We start from the raw sequence: 15,920 nt of genomic DNA, 5'->3' as shown, positions 1-15,920 counted from the left end.
GCTTCAACCCAAGAAACTAAGTGATAAACATTTGGCGCAAGATTCTTAGCAGTAAGTCTTAAGTGCTCTGGTATGATTTTTATGGGCGAGCTTAAAGCGCTTCGTCCCATTCTGTAATCTCTTTTGTCTTCGAACACCCATTTCACGTCTGTCACTTACATTGATTCGTGGACTTGCCTTTTAAAAATCGACTTGCTTTAATTTGTGAAAGGCATGCATACCTCCATACCTTTTCTGGTGCTTAGCCCGCATACACACCACCGGTAAACTACTAAAAACATACGAGTCTCTGTTTTCAGCATGGTGTCTAGACTACTTTATCTGTTTATTTTCCACGCAGCGCAATTGCGTTGCATTTTACATAGTGCGATCACACTTTTTTTTTTTTTTTTTTTTTTTTTTTTTTTTTTTTTTTTTTTTTTACAGCGATAATAGGTAACTCGGGCAAATGCAAAACCGTTTTCATTTTTTTGTTTTTGTTTTTTGTTTTTTTTTTTGTTGGGAGGGTGGGGGGAGATGGGGCAGGGAGGGATTACAAGCTCCTTTTCTGTGAAAGGGAATAATATTACCTTGTCAGGACCTGTGGAACTATATCTGTCTTTAAACATAAATCACAGTTGCTTCATACTAGCCCTCAAATGAGGATCTGCTTTAACGAGGCAAGACTGTATTCCATCCGGTCCTTAAGCTCTACTAGTTAATTCTAAAATAAAACCAGCTATTCCACAGCAAATTAAGGAGCACCGAAGCTTCTATTAGAGAATGACTATTGCAAAATCAAAACAGTGAGTTAATACAGAAATAAGAACGCCAAGTGTCTTCATTTACTGGAGTAGGAGTTTTGTTGATATCCCTACTTAAACTTTCTCTCATTAGAGACCATGCTATTGCAGACCAAAATGTACATATTACAATTAATAACTGAAGAGAAACCAGAGCTCTGCCTTTTTATTAGATACATGGGCAATGGATTGCACAAGAAGAAAGTGTACACATTGAATTTGCTGATTTCAGGAGACTACTTTATCAATCACGCTTCTTGTACCTGATTATTCAGAGTCCCTACTTTTCTTTCTAAGAGACCTATCAGATTTCCCAGTTTGAATATTGTTGACGTTCCTAGATAGTTCTGGGGACAAAAGGCATACAGAAGGTTTGCTTTTTACAACATTGAAACGAGGGATGTAGTAAGGTGCACACAAGCAAGGTTTTGTACTTTGCACTCCTCCAGTTTATGGCTAACCCGAGTCTTTCATGTTAATGTTTTGTCATGCTTCAGGACTGTCTATAGTATTGCATTTTCCGTATTATTGTATCCAATGTTTCTAAAGCTGATGGCAACAGAGGGTCTGTTTGGTACTGCACCCACATTGAACTTCTTGTTTGACTTAATCTTATTGTGTGAGCTTAATTGCCATAATCTCAAATCATGGAGTCCAGCCCTAGCCTTAAGAAGTTAAACAAGGGTTTTGATTTCATTAAACTAGAGGATGCTTATCGTAGTGAACCCTTTGAAGCTCTTGCTTGAAAGGTGGGTTGCATTGAAATGGATTTGGGAACTTGTATTAAACTTATTTTGTTTCTTCTCTTTTGGGTGATGTAGAAGTGTACTTGGGTCTGCCTTGCCTGTTACACAGCAAATGACTGAAATGAGCATTTCAAGAGATGAAAGTTTCACATCTGCAAAAGTGGAGTCTGAGCCAGGTATGCAGTAACCTTGATTTTAGAGGGAGTTTTGTTTGCTTGTAATACTGGGGGGGAAGAGAATGAGGGTTGCACGTATCGGGGGTGGGGGGGACGCTTCTCAAGTTTAACATGTTACAGGATACCAGATTAATGTGTTGTACTGTTCCACTGAGGTACGCAGTGGAATTTGAGCTGTAATACATTTTTAGTCATGGGTGTGTCCGGTCAAAATAGGAACTGGATTGACGATCCTAGGTACCTCTTTCCAGACTCTCCATAATAGTTACCATGGTGCTAACTTGCCACCTCGTTTGAGTGCTCATAATTCATTTTTCAGCATGTTTGTGTTTGGGTCTGTTTGAGCCGCTTAGTTGGTGGTTTGTTAGTACCTCCCATCTATAGTAGATGGATGATGCAAGCAGTACAAGCGTATGTGTGTGTGTGTATGTATGTATATGTGTAGCTGCAGATACACATGCTATGCATAGCTCTTCTGACGTCTAGTGTTGGGCTCAGAATGTTACAAGTTGTTTTTCATCGAAGAAGACTTTTTGTAGTCACAGGATCGAGTGACTCCTCTCGGTTACAGTGCGCATGGGCATCGACTCCATTATTTTTCTTTCCGCTGTCTGGTTCGTACGGGTTTCCTCCTGCTCTGAGATTTCGAATCGGAAAACCTTAAACTTAATCATCGGTGTTGTTTAGATCATGTTTTCCATCTAGCCTCTAACCAATAGTACAGTCTGAATCTAGATTTTGCCCTTCTGGGTGCATCCGCCTAACTCGGGCCTGTTCGGGCCTACCGGAAGCCTGATGGATTGAACTCATTTAGATTCTGCCCTGTCTCACAGTTTCCCTATACAGACAATCATCTGGTTTATAATTTGCGCCTTTCTCCAGACCTCCGAGAAGAGGACTGCAAAGCCCGTATTGTTTCGATCAAAAAAGACCTTGAGAGATCGGAAAGCCCGAAGATTATAAATGGCGTCAAAGTACAGAGCATCTTGATGTCATGGAAGAACAGGTGCAGACAGTCTCCATCTGTGATACTGACTCCGAGCAGGAATCTGAAGACGATTGGGCTATCACTGCTGGCCAGCACAGGAGTATGTCTGCCCCTAGGCCCACATATAAAAAGTACCGAAGGCCTTGGGTACACCCCTGCTGGAAGGCCATGGTTCGGCCTGAAAAAAGACTGTACCAACCTGCGGGTTCGGTGCTGAAAAAGGCCACTCCTCCGTCCACTTCGGAGTCTAGCAAGTCAGTAAAAAGTTCCACCTCGGACTTCAGTAAGCGGCCTCACTCTTCAGAGTCGGAAGATTAGACGCCCTGCTTCGGTGCTGAAACAGCCAACTACATTTTCGGGCCCAAAAAAGGTTCAGACTTTGAAACAGAAAAAAGCCTCTTACACAGAGGAACAAGGACTTTCGAGCAGTTTCAAACCTCTAAGCCAATGCAACACTCTTAATGGCCTTCTGATGAGGACATTGAGATTCAGCATATATTGGAGGTTATGGATGAAAGGCTATCCAGGATCCATTTACCAAAAGACTGGCAGAAATATTACTGCACCTCCTTTTGAAAACTAAAAGAAAGCTTGCTTTTCAAGAGGTATTACTGTTTAACCACCAGCAAATGTCCAAAAGGAGAAACCAGCACCTGTCACTACTCCTCCTCATTCTCCACAGCTTTGTTTTTCACCTCCACTCAATAGTCTACCACCATTGCCTTTTACAACACTCACAATACTCTAATGGAGATACAGTGGGTCATTGGGATCCATATGACCCGGATCCTATTCCAAATAATGATCCTGACCTGTACCCCTCCAAGCCTTCTCCACCAGAGGACAGTACTGCCTACACTCTGGTCGTTTCTGGGGCAGCCTTATAATGGGGTGCTTATGCATACTGAGCCCCTAGAGGAGGATTTCTTGATTAACACTCACTCTAAATACCAGTCCCATGTTGCCTGGAATGGTTAAACATGTGGACCAACTTTTTAGTGAGCCAGTCAAAGCCAGAGTAATTACTCCCAGAATTGACAAATAAAAAAAACTGCTCCTACAGACCAAGACTACATCACACACACCAAGTTCCTCCAGACTCTGTAGTGGTGAGTGTGGCTAGGAAAAGAGCTAACAGCCAATCCCCAGGGGATGGTACTCCACCTGATGATGAGAGCAGGAAGTTTGATGCTGCTGGCAAGAGTAGCCACGCAAACCAATTGCAGATTTGCAAGCACTTCTTGGCAGATATGATCGAGCACACTGGGATGAGATGCAAGACATCATACAGCACCTCCCAAAAGAGAGCACCACAGGTTGTAGAAGAGGGACGGGCCATAAATAACCAGATACGGTCTGCCCTCGATGTTTCCGATACAGCCCCAAGGAGTGTAAATACTGCCATTACAATAAGAAGGCATGCATGGTTACACTCCTGGTTTAAAACCAGAAATTCAACATGCAGTGCTTAACATGCCTTTATGATTAGGAATTAAACACTTATTTGGGCCTGAGTTCGGAAAGACTCAGATACTGCCAAAGCAATGGGAGCATTATACACAACACCGTATAGAGGCTTATTTCGCAGGTCATAGTTTAGGGGAGGATTCAAACCACAATCCTCTGAAGCGTCTACCTCCCAGGCAAAGCCGAGACTACAGCAGCAACAATATCACAGGCGGGGGGGTTAGAGGGTCCCATAGAGAACAATATTTTAGAATCGGAGGCAAGTTCCAGGCCTCAAAACAGGCCACAACACCTTCAAAACAGTGACTTCTTTTCTACCCCCTCCACCACACATCTCCTGTGGGGATAAGACCACAGCAATTTCACTCTCATTGGCAAAATATCACCACAGACAACTTGATATTATCAATAGTCCGCAATGGCTATTGCCTAGAAATCTCCACACCTCAAACATTCCACCACATTACCCCAAATTGTCCCCAGAACACAACGTTCTGTTGCAACAGGAGGTACAATCTCTACTACTAAAACCAGCAATAGAATTGGTCCCACATTCTCAGCAAGGAACCGGAGTACACTATACTTCCTCATTCCCAAAACAAAAATGGCACTCTAAGGCTTATCCTAGACCTCGGACCTCTCAATCTATACATCCTGACAGAGCATTTTCACATGGTAACTCTGCAGGATGTCATTCCACTACAGAAACAAGATTATATGACTGCTTTAGACCTCAAAGATGCATATTTCCATATACCATCCGTCCAGCTCACAGAAAATACCTCAGGTTCGTCATAGCAGGAAAACATTACCAGTTCAAAGTTTTGCCATTCTGCATAACCGCTCCAAGAGTGTTCACCAAATGTCTAGCAGTAGCAGCAGCCTACTTAAGGCAACACATTCACATCTTTCCATATCTAGATAATTGGCTAATAAAATCAAGCAATTTTACACAATACCAACACACTGTATGTAATAGAAACCCTACATACACTAGGGGTCACTCTAATTTACCAGAAATCTCATCTTCAACCAGCACAGGTACAACCTTACCTAGGTGCTATTCTAAATACTCAAAGCCCTAGCATACCCAAATACACAAAGGATACAGGCTTTCCAAAATCTCATACCACACATACAGCCAAATCAGCAATATACTGTAAGATTTATCATGAAAATTCTAGGAATGATGCGATCTTGCATAGCCATAGTTCCACGTTCAAGATTTAACATGAGACCCTTACAACAATGCCTCTCAACATTGCTCTCAGGCACACGGTCAACTTCAAGATCTAGTTTTGATAGACCACTAAACACACACACGTCCCTTCAATGGTGGAATCTCAGCAATCTAATGAAGGGGCGGTCATTTCAAGACCATTTGCCTCAGACCGTAATAAGACGCATCAATGATAGGTTGGGGAGCTCATCTCAACAATCATACAATTCAAGGGGAATGGAATCTCAAACAATTTCACATAAACCACCTAGAATTATTGGCTGTTTTTCTTGCCCTGAAAGCATTTCAACCTCTTCTCAAACACAAGACTGTTCTGATAAAAACAGGCAACATGACAACCATGTATTAGCTCAAAAAACAGGGCGGGACACATTCATCTAAACTGTCCCTGCTAGCCCAGAAAATATGGAAATGGGCAATTCACAATAACATTTATCTGTTCGCAGAATACATTCCAGGAATACACAATCAGCTAGCGGATCCCTTGGCAGGAATCACCAACAAACTCACAAATGGGAGATTCACTCCCAAGTACTTCAACCGTAATTTCAAAAGTGGGGAACACCAGAAATAGACCTATTTGCAACAAGCACACACAATGCCAAAACTTTGCATCAAGATACCCACAATACCCTATCCAAGGGCAATGCTCTGTGGATCAATTGGTCAGATATTTGCTTATGCTTCCCCCTCTCCCACTCTTTCCTTTCTGGTCAGCAAACTACGTCCGACATCTCTGACCATGCTACTCATAGCCCCAACATGGGAACGTCAACATTGGTACTCAACAATCCTAGACCTGTCTGTAGTACCTCATTCCAAACAGACCAGATTTAACACAACAAATGTCCAATCAGGCACCCACACCCCCAATGCTCGCGATTTGGCTCCTGAAGTCATCGAATTTGGTTACCTAAAACTTCCATCGGAATGTATGGACGTGCTTAAGCAGGCACGTAAACCTACTACCAGACAATGTTATGCTAACAAATGGAAAAGATTTGTTTTCTTACGATCAATCTAAAAACACTGATCCACTTACAGCATCTATACAACATATTGTATCCTACCTACTTCATTGCAAAAATCAAATGTAGCTTTCTCATCCATTTAAAAACCGCCTTACTGCAATATCTGCATACTTAGAAACTATTCTGAATACTTATGTATTCAGAGTTCCTGATATTAAAGCTTTCATGGAAGGATTAAGATGCATTATTCCACCTAGAACATCACAAATTCCTTCTTGGAATCTAAATATAGTACTTACCAGACTCATGGGCCCACCTTTTTGAACCCATGCACTCTTGCCAAATTCAACTTTTAACATGGAAGGTTGCCTTCCTTGTAGCCATTACTTCATTACGAAGAGTTAGTGAAATAAAAGCGTTCAATCTTGAGGAACCCTTTTTCCAAGTACACAAAGTTGTACGTGGGACAAATCCAAAATTTCTACCAAAAGTAGTATTTCCTTTTCACATCAACAAAACAGTGGAATTGCCAGTCTTCTTTCCACAGCCAGACTCAGTTGAAGAAAGAGCTCTTCAGACTCTAGATCTTAAGAGCTCTTATGTAGTATGTAAATAGAACTAAAGATTTTAGGAAAAGAAAACAACTTTTTGTTGCTTTTCAACAACCACATAAAGGCAATCCTATATCTAAACGAGGCTTAGCAAGATGGATTGTTACATGCATACAAACATGCTACATCTAAGCAAAAAGACATCTTTTGATCACTCCTAAAGCACATTGTACAAGGAAGAAAGTTGTCAATGACATTTTTAGGAGCCATACGAATGGCTGATATATGTAAAGCTGCCACATGGTCTACTCCACATAAATTTACAAAACACTATTGTGTTGATGATTTCTCACAGCGAAAGGCCACTGTAGGCCAGGCTGTCTTAAGAACACTATTTCAAACAACTTCAACTCCTACTGGCTATCCACCGCTATTTTTTTGGGAGGACTAACTGCTTTGTAGTCTATGCATGGCATGTGTATCTGCAGCTACACATGCCATTGAATGGAAAATTTCACTTTCCCAGTGTCCATCTGTTCGTGGCATGTAATGCTTCAGATGCACCCGCCCTCCTCCCCAGAAGCCTGTAGTTGTTTAAAATTTTTACATATGTAGATACATTTACTCTTGCAGCGCCATCTCTTTATATTCTTATAATCTTACTCCTTCCTTCACCCTTTGTGGGAAAACAAACCATGGAGTCCATGCCCATGCGCACTGTAACAGGAGGAGTCCCTCTATCCTGTGACTCCAAAAAGACTTCTTCGAAGAAAACAACTTGTAACACTCAGAGCCCAACACTAGATGTCGGAAGAGCTATGCCTAGCATGTGAATCTGCAGCACTACATGCCACGAACGGATGTACACTGGGTGACGTGTGGTTTTTAAAATTTATTTTATTTTTTATTTTTATCTCTCTTCCATGGATTCCCAGTATACTTCAGCATGGGAGGACTCTTTCCTTTGTCTCTCCCCTTCGTGCTGCATGGCAACCATAGTGCAAACTGGCACAACAGCATGACCTCGATGGCGGTATTGGAGCACTGGTCATATTATTTAGTTAACTAATCAGTCACTTTTGGGGTTCTCTCTAAAATACTTGAAATTGGTGAATGCGTTATTAAAACAGATCATTGAAGTGAAAGCGACTAACAACACAGCCGGAGAATAGATACTACAATATAGACTGCGCTCAGGGGAAACTAGTCCATGATGTGTTTTTTTTTTTTTTTTTTTTTCTCTTTTCAAAACTTTTGCTCATAACTCATAGGACAATGGAACCACCACCAAAACGTTCACAGCAACATGCTTTCTGCCCAAATCATCTTTGGGTCACCACAGTCGGTTAGTGGGGGACCCCTAAATATCCCCTCCCACCATTCAGTGTCTTAAGCTTTCTTATTTCTACAACTTTTTGTTTTACAGCTGGGAGTTGGTTGTGTTTTAAGGGCTTTCTTTGTAACATGATTGTTATAGGCCCAATAGCCCTGAATATGTGTAATGTACTATGACCTCTAAGGCTTAAATATATGGTTGCGCTTTTTTTTTTTTTTTTTTTTTTTTTTGTGTGGTTAACTATAGTTACATGACAATATTTCTTAAAATGCTATTTTCATTATGGGGTCCTGTAGGGGCTGTTCTAAGCATTAGTCATTAACATACTAAAATATCTGTGGCACGGTAACTTGTTACCTGATGCTTTGTTACAGTATTACTTTTACAAAACATTTTTGCTCATAACTGGGCCTGTGGTGGCCCCAGGGCAATAGGACCACCTTCAAAACGCCAATTTAATCTCTGGGTCCCCACACTAGGTTAGTTGGGACCCCAAAATAACCCCTCCCACAATACACTCTAGCGTTCTCATGGTTGCAACTTTTATTTAACAGCTGGGAGAAGTTTTCTTTTAAATACCTTGTTTGTAATATCATTGCAGTAGGCCTGCTAGCACTAAAATGCCCTCTAGGGGCTAAATATATGGTTAAACCGCATTACTTCAGCCTGTAGTTTTTCATGGGGCTATCCCCTCTTGGGGATAACAATATTGTTACAGGACCATGTTTTTTTGCAAATTATATTTTTATGGTGCCCTCTAGGGGCTAGTTTGAGCATTCTAGTCTAATGCTAAAAGTTTATTCTGATAAGTTTTTATATGATCATTGGTTGGTTTAAATCTTACAGTTATGACCATAATGGAGGCAAACTTAACATTATTACACTCACTGTTTGAACACTTTTGATATGTTTGGGTGACCCTTTTAGTTTATTTCTCTAGTTTACCCCTCCGTGGCTGTCTTGTCTTTTTGGGGGGAATTATGTTAGCCAGCCAGCAACTCTGATGGTGAGGTGGTGAAAGTGGTACTCTATTAAAACTAGCATGGCATATTTAAATTGGGATGCTAAATGGCAACATTTTCATTTTTGGCTGCAGATAAAGGAAGAAGGTAAATGGAAGTGCTTTAGTTATATGCAAGGCCACTGGAGTTTGGGTGAGGAGACGAAATTATGAGGCAGGTTTGACCAATTTATGTGGCAAGAAAAGTAGTTATGAATTTACAAAGCCAGTAGCTCTAAACCCCCCCCCCCCCCCCCCCCCCAAAAAATGCAACACCTATTGCACTGCAAAAGCCTGCTTTGAGTTCGGTTCAAGTAGCTTGATTTTTCTGTATCTGGCTTAGTATTAAAAAGGTTTTGGTAGTAACCATGGATATGTTGCCTTGAGGTTGTGGAGATCTCGAATTGCCCTCTCCTACTTTCTGGTGTTAGTTGCAACACCTAAGGAGTCAATTATAGGAGTCCAAGCAGCTACTTCACAGCAACATCGAGTTAATTATGCCACCTTAAGTTAGTGAACGGTGGTATTATGTTGCAGAATGCCCTCGTCACAGAAGTGGCCCTTGCTGTTTTTTGTACTTAAAAATGACTTGTCTTCAAACGGAGTTTTAGCTACAGTGTGTGGGGTGGGGGTGTGTGGTTTTTTTTTTTTTCTCTTCACATTACAGAACAATGTTTGTGTACCTCAAAGTCCAGCCTAGGATTTCAGATGCTTTAATTAAATCGGAGTTGTTTAATTTTCCATTTCGTACCTGCAAGCCTCTCAAATCAAGTGTTTGTTTGTAGTCCAGATTTACTTTGTTCTAGGCATATAATAGAAAATGAAAATGGGAGAAAAGGTACAATAACACGATAATTCGGTATGGTGAATGCACACTACCATAGTGTTCTGGTGGGAGGAAGTTTGTCTTGTATGCTGAATATGTCAAGCTCTTCACTATGTAGGCACTTGCTATGTAGGGTGAGGTAGTTGAATGATTCTCCTCGCCACTCTCTTTTGGTTCATTTGTTAATGTATCGCGCAGAGTGAAGGTGTACACGGGTCTTTGCTTAGTCTCGCTGTTTTGGAGAGGATAGCCAAATTAAATCTTTGTCATACCTCTCAATAAAATGATTAATTTAGCATACCCTGTTTAACTAACGAGAGGGTAGCTCGACAAGGAGATAAGTCTGTTGGGTATTCTCACCATTTTCTCATTTCTATTATCTGTGTTCTTTTACGTTTTGAGATTGTAGTAATGCACTATGTAAATATTTGGTTTTAATTAATGTAAAGCAGAGGGTTTGATTACCTGTCATTTCGTAGAACAAATCGGTTTGTGTTTGTGATATGGCTTTGTTAATTGATCGATGAAAATTGTGGCGGGAGAGTGATAATTCCAGATGGCCTTCCATCTCTACAAGTAAAACAACCACAAGTTAGAAATTGCTTACCACTTTAGAAATTTTGTAATTGGCAGTTTCTTTTGTTTAAAGATTATTATATTTTTTTTTCTAGTCTGTTAATTTAAAAAGTCTCTGCATTAATCTATTTCTTCCCTCTAACTCTTATCAGTTGTAACGCAACCAAGTCCATCAGTATCCCAACCATATAATACGCAGAGCGAAGAAAAGTCTCCTGAGTTGCCTAAACCAAAGAAAAACAGATGTTTTATGTGTAGAAAGAAGATTGGCCTTACAGGTAATTTGACTTTTTGATCCGTCTGTAATTGTTAGTACTTTCTGACGGGCTGGGGACTGTAATAATCTGACTTTGAACCCAAGGCATTGCTTTTGACTCCTTATCCTCACTGGCTCTTGAAAGCACCTATGGTTGTAAGCAGTTCAGTGGAGCTGATGTAGGTTTTTGCATTAGCATTTGTTTTTTTAGTTTGTACTAAATCCTACTTATTTACTATATACTTGATATGGCCAGTATAAATTTACACTTCGACAAACAGCCTGGATAAGATTGAACACATTTAGTAGGTTTTAATTTGATTTTGTGCTATATTACTTCCTATTGCCAAGTTGTTGCCTCTTAGCAATACAAAAATGTGACGGGTGGAATGCTAAACTTCATCTCAGTTGCTGGTAATTACTCCGGCCAACCCAGCCCGTTGTGTGGGTTTTTTTTTTCTCTTGCTAATACATCTGTCTGTAGACCACAATGCCTCTTCAGGAGCTGGCCATGTGGAAAACAGCATTAGTCTTGCTTAAAAAGTAACATTCCCGCCTAAACTATCCAGCCCCATCGGAACAAGAACGCAACAAGCCACTGATGCTGGTTTTAGCCTATTGGGCCTTGTCAAAAGGGTGCAGTTCAGTTCCAGTGGTACTGTAAGAAAGGGGGTGGGAGTGTCGCAGACGGTTGCTTGCACCCACTGGGACCCACACAGTTGCTCCTCATCTAACCCACCCCATTCTCCATCACAGGCTGGATATCTTTCACCTGTGTCTTGTTCAGCTGTTTGGCAAGAATTTTGCTCAGTTCATGTGTGGGAGGGCCAGGAATTGTAGTAGGTACCTTCAAGAAAGCTTTCGAGAGCAGGCCCTGCGCCAAACCTCACTAATCTACTACAATGGGAAACGTTCTCGCCTGCAAACCGGCCAGTAAGGTACTTGGTGTCATTGGCCTACATACCTCTCAACTGTCCTTGCTTTTGGTGAGCAAAGGGCTGTCATATTTTCTCATAAGATAATAACTAGATTCTTATGACCAGAAGAGTCTTGTCAACCTAGCAGGGTACTAACTTGCAGAGCTATTCCTTTATTAGAAAGTTGCAGATATTGGTCATTTTCTCTTTCACTATTAAGTCGTCTTTCTTTTTTTTTTTTCTTTTTTTTTTTTTCTTTTTTTTTATTTGAGGGGAAAGGGGCAATCAGACCCTAGACAGCCCGTGCTGCAGAAAAGAATCGTTAGCGTTGCGAACTATACCTGTTTCCTTATCAGTTAGTCCTCTTTGCCTACCATCTGGAATGAACATTGACACAGCCAGTAGGTCTTGGCTATGGGAATTAATGGCTTTGCCCAGACTTGCGAAACTGCATAGCACCGTGCTTTTGCCTAATGCTGTGCAGTATTTTAAATTTAAAAATGAGGTGGTGCATGCACTGCTGGAAGTTGTCTTGCACATGCATGACTTGGTGTGCGTTAGTCGGAAAGTCCACACAATGACATGGGTGCAATTAGCTGTAATTGAAAAAAAAAATCTTTACCACTTAAAGTGGTGCCACCCAAAAACCTGAAAATGGCAAAATTAACTGCAGGGGTTGGATGTAATGAAGAAGCGAATAGGGCAAGCAGGGAAAGCTTTGCAGCAGAGCAACGTTTTGGGTGTGGAGGGTTGGAGGACAAGCAGGCTGAAGTGACCAACATTTGGAGCAGGGAAGAAGCATACTAGGATGGAGAAAAAGGCGAGCAATGGGGGGTGGGGTGGCCAGGGTCTTACTGGGATATGAGAATTACAGCAGAAGTGGGGGAATGTGGCTGGAGCACACAGGAAGGACGGGTGGAAAACGCAAGCTTTCTAATGAAGTGCTTAACTAAAAAAAAAAAAAAAAAAACTAAGTTTGATCAGTGGCTGGTGGAAGACAGTCAGTTGGAGAAAGTTAGGAATCTGCGCTCCATTGGAGTAACCAGCACAAGATAGACTTGGTGGCACAAGGAAAGCTGCTGATTTCAGTTGTCAAATGACATGTTGACAAGCAGTGTGTGGGCTGTAAGCCCCTATAACGGTTTGGTAAGCCCACAATGGGTCTTTTGCAGCCAGACAGCTTGCACTGTCTGGACTTGACCAAAAAAAACAAATCCATTTGGAAACTTGAATAAATACAATAAGTTTAATTACTTAACAGGACCGGTGATGCCTGGTCAGACTATAGACTTGGGCAGATGCTTCCTACTTGTGTGTTTAGTGTTTGTGTGTGGGGTGTGGTGTTTTTTTTTTTTTTTTTTCTGCCGCCAGGCCCCCGCCCCCAATGCTTAGGAACATTAATTGCAGTTCAACACGGTTTGAATTTTCTCTTAGCCCAGTAAACGCTAATAACTTAGAGGTAGCCTGCAAGCTAAATGAGGCACCTCATGATACAATGATACTGCAGAAAACCTATTGGTGTTTTCCCTAACCAATTCAAGCTGCAGTGTGCCGATGTCACCTAATAAGCATGCAACGGCTGTAGTCCATATGTGGATATCTCCTTCAGTTGAAGAAACTGGCATGCATGCTTTGTGCGGTGTACTGCAGTTTTAAGGGAAAGGTGTTGGAGATAGTACAAAGACTTAAGGGGTTGGAGGCGAAGGGAAGCAGTTGGGGTTTGTAGGAAAGTAGTCTCCAGCATGGTTAACCCCACTTTTTTTGGCCTGGTTGTCTGTTTGACTGGGATCCTACTAACGAGGACCCCAGTAGTTTTGCTCTCTGCTGTAAATTGTACCTTTTTCTCCCCACAATTGGCATACTAGTTTCCACCCCATGTAAGCCCCTAGTATAGGGTACCTATATCCCCAGGGCACTGGGGTTCCAGGAGATCCCTATGGGCTGCAGCAGTAATTCTGCCACAGATAGAGAGCCCATGCAAAGGGTTCTGGAGGCCTGCCATTGTAGCCTGTGTGAAACTGGTGCATACACCCATTTTCACTACAGATTGCTACACCAGGTCACTAAGTCACCCCTGTGGTAGGCCCTCATATCCCAGAGGGCAGGGTGCAGGTACCTGCGTGTGAAGGCACCCTTGCACTAGCAGAGGTGGCCCCCACAAACTCCTTTCTCTCTCTTACACCCCCCCCCCCCCCCCCCCCCCCCCCCTCTCTGGAGTTTGTGTGCGGGGACGTCATTTTATACATGTACTGGACATAAGTAGCAACCTATGTTCAGCTACATAATGGTAACTCCGAACCTGGGCATGTTTGGTATCAAGCATGTCGGAATCGCACCGCAATACTGTTGCAAGTATTGGAAAAGATTCCATGCACTCTGGGGGGGGTGGGGGGAGGTTCCTTAGAGGACCCCCAGCATTGCTTCCACCAGCCTTAAAGGGTTTTCTGGGCAGCCTAGCTGCTGCCACTACTCAGATGGGTTCCTGCCCTCCTGCTTGACATGATCAAGCTCAGGACGGCTGAACAAATGATTTCCTTTTGGGTGAGGGAAATGACCCCTCCTCACTTTGGAAATGGGTTTGACTGGCTTGGGAGGTGGGGAGCCTCCCCAAGCCACTAGTTGCTTTGAAGGGCACATTTGGTGCCCTCCATGCATAAACCAGTCCACACTTGTTCAGGGACCCCACTCCCTGCTCTGGTGCGAAACTGGACAATGGAAAGGAGGGTGACCACTCCCCTGTCCATCACCACCCAAGGGTTGGTGCTCAGAGCAACTCCACAGGGTCCCTGGGTTCTGACCTCTTTTTTCCAAAGTTGGCAGGGACCTCTGGGAGCATCTGAGTGGCCAGGCAGGTGACGTCTGAGCCCCCTCTTGATAGGTGCTTACCTGGTTAGGTGACCATTCCTCCCCCTTTCAGGGCTATTTAGGGTCTCTCTTGGGTGGGTTCTCAGATTCAGTTGGCAAGAATCGAGCAGGATTCCTCTGCAACCTCAACTTCTGGCCACTGGAACTGCAACTAGACCTGCCAGGAACCGACAACATTGCAATCAATGAAAGACTCTTCTGCAGCTTTGTTTCCATGACTCCTGCCAGCTTTGCAACATTTCCCCAGCCGTGCATCCTCAGAAGATAGCAACTCTTCAGCCTGCATAAGAAGGAATCTCCCTTGGCGTGAAGGAGTCACTCCCTGCAACTGCAGGCACCTACAGCAAGCAATGACCGGCTGCGTGGGTCTCCCCTCGCCTTAAGCGGCATGGATCCTGCATCACGGGTGGGGTCTGGAGTAGTCCTCTTGGTCCTCTCTGCCTGCTGTCTAACTCTGGTAGAGGTAAACCTTGTCCTTCCCATGCAGGACAGTACCCTGTGCACTGCGTCTCTTGCAGCTGACCAGGCTTGTTGGCATCTCCTCCAAAAGATATTCATGCTACGTGTAGCTCCAGAACTCCTTCCTGCATGGTTCTCTGGTGGCGTGGGATCCTCTTTTGTAGTGGTGCGTGGGCCTCTTCTGTGGCTCCTGTGTCCATGCCCTGTGGGTGCTGCCTCTGTTGCTGTTGACTCTCTGCATCGCTGAGGGTCCCCTGTGATTCTTCCTCTCTGGTTGAGTCCTCCTGGGTCTTGCTGGTCCCCTGCTGCACCTCATTTCCACTAACTGCGAGTTTGCCTTTGCCAAGGCTTGTTGATGCAATTCCTGCACTGACACCATCTGCATCTTTACTCCAGTCTGGGACATCTGCATCCATCAAACTCTCCTCCGGCTTCAGGGCTGCAGTGCTTACCTGTTCTTCCTCATTGTCAACCAACTCTCTGCAAGTACAGCTGGGTGGGTAGTAGCTCCTACTCCTCCTGGACTCCATTGACTCTTGGACTTGGCTCCCTCTCTCCACGTCGTCTTTCTTCGGGAATCCACCACTGGTTTTCTTGCAGACTTTTCTGGGTGTCGTTTTCTTGTCCTGCTTTTGGGTGGTTTGAGGAAATTCCAGGGTGTGTATGTGTGGTGTGTGTGGTTTTCCTCCCTCACCCCGTCCCCCCGCCCCCACCACTCCTGCTTTCCTGGTCACTGGGAGTGTACAGTTACTGCTGGTCTTCTG

General features: G+C 43.2%; 1 protein-coding gene across 2 annotated transcripts in view; it reads left to right on the top strand.

The window, feature by feature from the left end:
- ZFAND5 (zinc finger AN1-type containing 5) overlaps positions 1-15,920 on the top strand; it is a 38,250-nt gene that overhangs the window by 20,481 nt on the left and 1,849 nt on the right. For both annotated transcript variants that reach the window (XM_069228952.1, XM_069228960.1), the window contains exons 4-5: positions 1,604-1,704; positions 10,812-10,937. In XM_069228952.1, the coding sequence (XP_069085053.1) occupies positions 1,604-1,704; positions 10,812-10,937 (227 nt within the window). The remainder of the gene's footprint in view (positions 1-1,603; positions 1,705-10,811; positions 10,938-15,920) is intronic.

This window comes from Pleurodeles waltl, chromosome 1_1 (assembly GCF_031143425.1).
Source record: "Pleurodeles waltl isolate 20211129_DDA chromosome 1_1, aPleWal1.hap1.20221129, whole genome shotgun sequence".
Classification (NCBI taxonomy): domain Eukaryota; kingdom Metazoa; phylum Chordata; class Amphibia; order Caudata; family Salamandridae; genus Pleurodeles; species Pleurodeles waltl.
Note: the sequence above shows the minus strand (reverse complement) of the source record. Positions and strands in the feature narration are given on the sequence as shown.